The sequence below is a fragment of the Aptenodytes forsteri genome, unplaced genomic scaffold, assembly GCF_000699145.1.
Source record: "Aptenodytes forsteri isolate BGI_AS27 unplaced genomic scaffold, ASM69914v1 Scaffold97, whole genome shotgun sequence".
In the NCBI taxonomy this organism is placed as follows: domain Eukaryota; kingdom Metazoa; phylum Chordata; class Aves; order Sphenisciformes; family Spheniscidae; genus Aptenodytes; species Aptenodytes forsteri.
Genome location: NW_008795036.1, coordinates 2317341 through 2325820, shown reverse-complemented (window position 1 = coordinate 2325820; position 8480 = coordinate 2317341). Strand labels below are relative to the sequence as shown.

Below are 8480 nucleotides of genomic sequence, written 5' to 3'. Positions count from 1 at the left end.
TTTCTTGTCGTCATCTGGGAAGCACCTGACACAAGCTTCCCTTCATCAGACACTTCATTTAGATGCAAGAGATTTAATGGGCCTCTGCCTACTTATTTTTGCTGCCTCCACATTTGTCCCTGCCCCATCCGCACTTGCCCAGTTCACATGACAAATCCTCGAGCAATAGCCTGGTAAAACTCCCATATTCAGGTGAGATATTGAGCGTATTTCAATCCTTGGTATTAGCATATCCAGAGGAGCCACACAAGCAGTCAACAGCAGGCAGTAACCAAAATTCTCGACATAAAAGAGCCCTTTTTGTAATTACAAACAGCTCCACTGAACAAACTAATTAGGTTTACAGTCACAAACTGTGCTTTGTAAACATTAGTTTTGTGAGACAAAACCTACACTTTGGAGTTAAGAAAGCCTATCGAAAAGCCACTAAGCTGATATAAAGAGGGCCTGAAACCAAAAGCTAGATACTGTGAACTGCTTCCATTCACTTCTGAAGGGCATTTTGCTGAAGTAACTTACAAGGAGAATATTCTGAGGTTGAACTAGAAGCTCCGTTGAGAAAGAGTGGGACTCTTTTCAAGTTTAATCTTTTCCCTCAGAAATCATCCTGTTTAAGTGGAGAAAGAGACACCTTTCAAAGTTGCCAAATGATTTAAAACTCGCATACACTCCCCGAGATTCTCATGCTCTGAAGCCTGTTGTTCTCCTTCACCTTTTCCCCCCCCCCCCCACAACTTACACAACGCAGATGGTTATCAACTCAATTTGATAGCACAGCAAAAGCGTAACTTTTGTTAGCTGGGTAGAATAGCCACATTTAACAAAGTTAGTATTATACAACTATGTTCTCCCAACAGTATTATTTAACTCTGCGATCGCTGTCACAAACGAGTAGCCTGTGTGTCTCGTGCATCCCATACAAACCTGAAAAAAGCGATTAAACTGAACAGGTTGGTCCCTGTAATACAGAGAATTAAAGTTATGGATCATACCATTGCTGACACTTAAAAAGCATCGTACACAGCCGCTCAGGCCAACATCTTGAGGCTCTAAGAGAAACCAGAATGAAGAAAACCAAAATTCCTACTGCGAGAACTACTAAGTCACTTGCTTTGCCAACCAAGATAACTATGGCCATATTCTCACTGCTGTGAGATGATGTCCAAAATGAGAAATTAAGAAGAAACAAAGGGATTGCACTTAGGAAGCAAAATCCAAACTCACGAAACTTGAAGGTTCAAGACGCTACAAAGCCTATCTCAAGCTTCATGTGGACACTTGGTATTATGTCTTACAGGCCATTCAAAGAAGGGGCACTTAAAGCCGGGAAATTTTAAGTACTGTTAGCAGGTATGGTGCTTACTAAATATTCTAGAAAGTCTTAGCATTCTGTAGAGCAGCGCTTTCAAGATATTTCTTTGTAGCTTCAGGCATTTATTAATGCGAAGTTGCAGCTTTCAGGTGGTGTTTTTCTAGGGTGCTCCAGTTTAACCTGTAGGACCTTATTGACCAAAGAACTAAAAATATCCATGTACCAATACAAAGTGTGCTAGTAGTTTGATTATTTCTGACAGCTACTTTTCAAAACAAACATAGTGCCCACATATGTAAGAACACCTTTGCCGCTAATCTTTGTTAATACCATTTTACAGTCTGTACGTTTTCAGTGTTTGTACTGGGTGACGCTGTCAAGATGTAAGACACTACTAAAATTCAATTCATAGGATTTCCATAAATAAGACCAGTCATCTTTCACCTAATTTATTTAAGTTCCAATTTTTTCCAATTCCAAACAAAAGCTAAATACAAGTTTTAAACAGGTAAGCACTAGTTTTATCCAAAGGGAGCAGGCTTATGCAGTTTTACTCCAGTAAAGTACTCAACCCTTAAGCAGAGCCTTCTTTGTCATCAAAACTATACAGTAGTCTTCCTTTTATCATTGCACAATCTTAAAATGTTCTGTCAGAACCAACTTTTGACACTCCAAACACTATTTTACATTGTTTTATAATGTCTATTCCAAAAGAAAAAAAACCTCAATGGGTTTTCCATTAGAAATGTTTTAGAAACCAGTATTTCCTGCACAGTTCACCTGCAAGTTTACAAGTCTCAACTCTCAAGAAAAAATAATCCTCTACCAACATTGTTTCTGCAGCTATTATTTTACTTTATTTTTAGCTGCTTTAGCAACTTCAGACTCCAGGTCTGCCTCATCTGTATAAATGCATCCAACTCAAAAGAATACTTTCATACAGTTATACAGCAACTTGGGGAAAGAGATCCAAAACGAAAGTGCCAGTAAACTTAGACATGGCCCAGCAAAATAAAAGAGGCAAAAAATGCCTACACATTAAATGAGATGCTTTTTTTTTTTAAAGAAAGATTTCTCTCCCGCATTTACTTCCTATTGTAATAGCCACTTTCCTGTTCATTAAAATGAATGATAGTGCTCTTTAATACAATCATTAACAGCAAAGCTATAAGGCTTTTATACCCGTTACATTCACTCCTCACCCTCCAAATACTGATGGTTAACATTATAGATGTTAGGGGGCATGACCAGCACAAATGGGAACACCACCACAAATGATCACCTTGTGCTTTCAGATACATTTGTTTCAGTGTACAGTCCCTTCATTTCACATTTTAGTAAGATGCTGATGCAGTGCAGAAGTGTGCAGAGCATCCTCTCTTTCACAAGGTCCATGCAGAAAACATCTAAAAAAAATTGTAAAGTTCTGAGATACAAATGATAAAAAAAATCCAGGATGATCAAGTTTCACAATGTATAGTGTTCTGAACATGAGTCCATTTTCTTCTAAATTCTGAAAGAATAAAGTGGTGAGGAAAGTGAAAATCCACTGCTGCATTCTGTGATCTTCCCCATTTTGCTGGCCAGTACCTTACTCTGGCATGTAAGGACAGAGGTGATCCTCTATGGTACCAACCGTCCAGTGAGTGAGCTGCTCCTGTGGCAGGTACAGGCAGATGCTGCATAACTTGAAGATTGTAGCTTTGTTTTTTGGAGTCTAGAGGCAAAGAAAACCCAAAGAAAAGCTATTAAACATGAAAGTTAACTCAAGACTAATAGGCAGACCCCCAGGAGATCCAGCCCAATTATTAGCTTGCTGCTGGTTGTGGAGGAACACCACAGACATTTAAAAGCTACGATTTCATCCGTATAAACAACCTGCGACCTCTAATGCCCAAAATGTTTTCGCTATTCTGTTCATTCTTCACTTGAATAATTCCTGTAGTATCACCCAAATTAAGCCAACGTTTTATTTTTCCCACAACACTGTTAAGTATTTTAGAACTTATTTAAATTTTTAATCCAAGAACATTAAATTAATTCTACGTGAACACATCTGTGGCCTATAGCTAGTTTTTGCATCCATGAATCCTATTTATAGCATCAGTTTCCTCTGAAACTGCCGAAATGCAAGCATGAATGCACAATCAGTTTTTCTACTTGAGTATTTTGCAATAACATCACATCAGATGTTCCTAAGAAGAAAAAGCATTTTATGATTAAAACACACTTGTTAAAAAGAGGGACAAGATAAGCTTACCTGCAAGTGCTGTCTGTCAATGAAGAGAAACACTGACTGGTTAGGGTTGTTGACAACAATTCCAGTCTTGTCCTTTCGGCTCAGAACATGCAGAAACTGTTTTTCGTAGTCACCGTGATGAAATTCAAACTTGGCCTGCGTTGTGTGAGGGAGGGGAATAAAATACTTGTTATGCTAAAGCTCACGTTTAACCAATTAATTATTTTTCAATATGGGGCTTTACAACCACTTTTATTTCTTTCCTTTTCTCATCTATGAAAAGCAGAAATTGGGGACCACAGCAACGACACACTTGGGTCTTGACACAATTTAAAGAACTCCCTAGTTTCATTCAGTAAGTTACTTACTGAAGTTAAAAAACAAAAACAAATACCTGAACAGGCCTAAAGGGTTCATCAGATCCCTTCCACCGAGAAAACAGGAGACAGACTATCTTCTCAATATCATTACGAGGCCAAAGAATGAAGTCCATCTCCTGGGTACAGCCGATCACATCCTGTAGGTAGCAAAGTTCTGTACTTACATTCCCTCCATTAGTCAAAGATACAGATAAGCAATTTATCTATACAGGCACATAATTTAAAGGTGGTACTTATTACCATGTTTGTGTAATGTTCCATTTCTATTACTCATAGCACAACTAAAGTCTTCCTTGCCTTCCGTTGAGTTTTAATATCAGTATCCAGTTAATATAAATTCCAACTTTAAGAAAACATTAGCAAAGACTATCTTCCAATACTCATAAAGCAAAACCACTTAGTTGTACAGCGAGAGTTGCTGCAAGAATTAACACATGCCTACTAAAGGACAAGGATGGCAAGAAGATATAATTCCCAAGGCGTATTTGCATGAAACAGATGAAAGGTAAAGCTTGAGCACTACATATTTAAACAGAATTTCAGAATACATATGCTGTTACCCTTCAAACTAGACCCCATAAACACATGGCCGCAGAACCCTCATGCGGCAGACGAGTTGAGAAAATAAAAAAAAGCAGGATTTGCCTTAAGATTCACAAAGAAAAGCACAAGTGTTGAAAAACTAAAATTCAGCATGTGTAAAGAGGAACTTTACCCTGCGCATAGACTGGTAGCGGGGTGCATGAAGCTGTACTACATCCTTCTGCAGAAGCTCTAAGGAACTTTCCAAAGAATAGCTGGAATCCCGCACACCTTTCAGGATATTTTCTTCATAATTATTGGTCATGACTGGTATCACTTCAGACACTTCAAAAAGCGCTGACTTTTTCTTCTAAAAAAAGCACAGGTTACATTAAGATTACAATCCTTTCTAGGCAATTATATGTAACAGTTTAATTCACAATTTGTGATTTTCTGTTAGCATTCGTGTATAAAGTGCACATCACCTAAATTAGGACTTTGACACAAACCACACTGAAGTTTACATGCAAAGTTTTATAAATTAAACAGAATCAGCCCAACAACTTTTTTTTTAATAAAAAGCTCAACATGTTTTTGTAGTCTCCAAAGATGCAGATTTACATGCCAGTCTTGCAAACATTAAAGCTGCATCTAAACATTAACAGAACTGCCCTTTCCTCATGTAGAAAACATGAAGAAAGGGCTGACCAAGAGCCCTCTGCGAGCTTCTCTTTGCAAATCAAGTAACATTTTTTTTCCCCCTTTGCAATACTTCAAAGTTGGCCTTTCATGAAAAGGGAAGTCTTTCAATGCTACATTTGGTATCAGTGGATGATCAAGATCCAATCTGAAGTTAGCTACAAGTCATAACCTTCTCAAAGGAGGACTATTTTAATTTGCTAAATAACTTTTATACCCACGAGAAATATTTCACTCTCTCAAGCAAGGCCAAAACACTATGGGGAATTTGGAAGAAGTGTTTTTGCTGTTTGTAAAAATCGCTTGAAATTGTATGTCTGCTTCTAACAGCTTTCTTATAGCTCATGAGAAGTCTTGACCTATTTAACAACTACATGACAGACAAAGAATATTTTATCAAATAACCCTCCGCAGCCCCAGCCAGAAGATACATAAACAGGCAACTATTTGCTGACCAAGCTAGGCTGAGCTAAACTCCTACTTTAAGCAAACTGGTACTAGATGGACATCTTCAGTTCACTGTGGTATAAGCTAATTTTATAGGATTTAAAACAGGCATTTGCAACGAATTTCTACAAAGCAACCAGAAAGTAGTATGAATGCTCCAACTAAAACCATTACAGTCATATCATCTAAGAAAATCCATCTGCTACCACTGCTTAAACATTCATATTTCTCTTTATTACTATGAGACAGTACCAAGAAATTACATCCCGCTATATCCATCTCTGTTTGCACTAGAACTGATGAACAAAAGCAAATTGAACTTAGGAATTTTCAGGAAACTTTCAACTAAAAAAGTTCAAAGAACAGAGTCTTCATTAAAAAACACGTAACTATTACAGCGAATGCAAAAACTATACATTTGAGGGGATTAAATAATTTCAGTGCTCATCTACGTGCATTTCCTGCATTATGTACTCTGTTGCCATTTGCTTCTATCTTCACTTCCTCATCATTTGTTCAGCACATTCACTTACTATAAGCCCCTACTTTTCTTCACCTTCTGCAGACGGAAACTCTCCTACAGTTCTGGGTCTATAGTTAGGTTTAGAAATACCACCAGGCCCCGCACCCTGGCCCAGACGCACAGCATCCAGCAGCAGCAGACAAGGCAGCCAAGCAAATGAAGACTTCCTCTTTTCCCTCCCTGCTCCCTTTCAAAATGGTAGCAGCAGCTTCACATATGCCTGCGTGCTTGGGGCATTTCAGTATTGCATTTTGCGACTCCTCCCTTCAACTGCCAGGTTCTCCCTTCTGCTTTAACCAGATAAATGCAGTAACTTTAGCAATCGCTCCAGCCACGTCTCCCTTTTCAACTCAACTGTTCACAGCCAACAATTATGCAATGCAGAACCCAATTAGGCTTAAAAAATTACAGTATTAACTTCAAAAAATATTTACCCAATTCAGAAGTTACCAAGTAATCGTTTAACGAGGCACTGGCACCCTCTGCATTACAAAACTACAAACATACGAAAAGCCAAAATGACAAACGTGAACTAAATAAATATTATAGCAATTAGCAATTAAAAAAAAGTTTAAAAGTCAATGGAATCTATTCAGGATGAACCATAAGATGCAATCAGGCAGCAAGATTTTGCACAGCACAGTTAACATGCATTGCAACAGACAACACAGTAAGACAGAAACATGAAAAACAAGTTACCTTGTCTTTGAACACAAAGGCAATGTACATCTTGAAGTCAAACTGGTCAGCTAAAGATTCTTTTTTCTTTCTAAGCTGAGCACGAAGTCTGTTCAGAGCTTGTTTCTTCCGGGAGTTTGGGTCCCCCATTTTGTAATACAGGTGGTACTAAAGCCTTTGGAAACTGTCGCTAAACTATGGGCACCTTTTCATAAGACTCAAGTACAACAGAAACAAGTCGTTTTATTCCTGCGAATACGACTGAATAGATAAAACGCGAATGTAACCCAAAACCGCACCTCAGGCAATATTTTACGAGAGTGTCGTATCGGAGGGATCAAGAAACAAAGTAAGTAGTTGTCCAGCCATGGCTGGACAAGAGGTTTTACAATAAACCAAGAAAAAAAAAAACCCTAAGAATTTTGAAGACAAAAATTTGAACAGTTTAGCCGCAGGAATAAGTGGGTAAGAATGGAAAAAAAAAAAACAACAAATCTTATCACAATTTATGTGTACAATAAAAAGCAACTGGCACAAGCCCAATCCATGGGGGGGTACTTTTGCTCTGGTTAAAAAAAAAAAATGAAGCTGAAATTACAAATTGCGTTTTACCCCAGCCAGATTCATGACTCTACTGATTATTATTCTCAGCTTTCCACTATTGCTATGTTGCCCGTCTTTTTTTTTTTCTTTAGAATTATTACACTTGGTGGAAAGCAGAGAAAAGGGTGCAAAGGAGGAGTGCACATCCTGGGAAGTATGACATTTCTCTGCCAACAACAACAAAATCAACTACAGACAACACAGTGCTGGTTTGAAGGGGAGTAAAGAGAAAAAACAGCGGAGTCATTTCTAACTTCATCCTGCTCATCATCAGGCACATCATTGCCCTGAGGCTACTGCTGCCAAAGAGAAGAGGGATCATGATGGCCATAGACGAGGGGCGGGCAGGGGTTCAAGGGACAGTATTATCTCACCTAGAGACTAAAATCCAAATCAGTGCCCCAAACCCGGGCTCCTTACCAGTGGGAGCGCCCTACATCCCTCAAAACCTCACACGCTCCCTGGGCTGCTGATCCCCCGGGAATCCTTCTCTCTCTGCTGCTGCTGTGCTCTACAGCGAGCACGGTTAGCCGAGGCTGTGCATGGCCAATGCTTTTCGCTTCTCCTTAGGCCTCTCTCTACACAAGACGGCAGAGGCTGCAGCGGGCGGCCTGTGCCCAGGGCAGCGGGACACCCACAGTTGCACGGCGGCTCCCCTCTCACTTCATGGTCACGACTTGGAAAACATGGAGAGTTTTGCTCCTGCTTTTCTCACAAAACAGGTTTTCGGTGTCAAAATTTTTGCGAGGTTTTTTTAATTGCAAGCCTAGGTTGCAATTTTAAACCTCTAAAACACCCTCCCCCCAAAAAGCAAAACCCCAATTATCAGGTTATTTTCTTCCTCTCTCCAAACATTTTCCCCCCCAGGTGTTTGATTAGGCGGGGTTAAAAGTTTTTAGGTTAATAAATTTGTCGGACCAGGTTAAGAAGAGGGGGAAAAAGTATTCTCCCCTCCTCTCCTGACAAAAAGGAAAAAGAAAGGAAAACAAAACCAAAAAAGGAACCCCTCCCAAAACTTCCCCCCCCACTTAAGCAAGAGACTGAGAGACTCGGACGAGAGACCGAGACCGCGGCCCG

General features: G+C 39.4%; 1 protein-coding gene across 1 annotated transcript; it reads right to left on the bottom strand.

Moving 5' to 3' along the window:
• Positions 1 to 1745: 1745 nt before the first annotated feature.
• CUNH6orf62 (chromosome unknown C6orf62 homolog) lies at positions 1746 to 8467 on the bottom strand. The gene is made up of 5 exons (XM_009276664.2): positions 6822 to 8467; positions 4647 to 4823; positions 3946 to 4068; positions 3573 to 3707; positions 1746 to 3029 (listed from the first exon to the last, which is right to left on the bottom strand). Exons 1-5 carry the CDS (start codon positions 6948 to 6950, stop codon positions 2904 to 2906), a joined length of 690 nt encoding a protein of 229 aa, XP_009274939.1. The 5' UTR covers positions 6951 to 8467; the 3' UTR covers positions 1746 to 2903.
• Between the last annotated feature and the right edge of the window lie 13 nt (positions 8468 to 8480).

Bases quoted from the DNA above. Each gene is read 5' to 3' on its own strand.
- CUNH6orf62 (XM_009276664.2), bottom strand. From the start codon at position 6,950: ATGGGGGACCCAAACTCCCGGAAGAAACAAGCTCTGAACAGACTTCGT. The intron at 3,708-3,945 runs GTATTTGTTTTT...CACACAACGCAG, and splicing joins AACCCTTTAGGCCTGTTCAG to GCCAAGTTTGAATTTCATCA. The intron at 3,030-3,572 runs GTAAGCTTATCT...CTTTGCCTCTAG, and splicing joins TTGACAGACAGCACTTGCAG to ACTCCAAAAAACAAAGCTAC.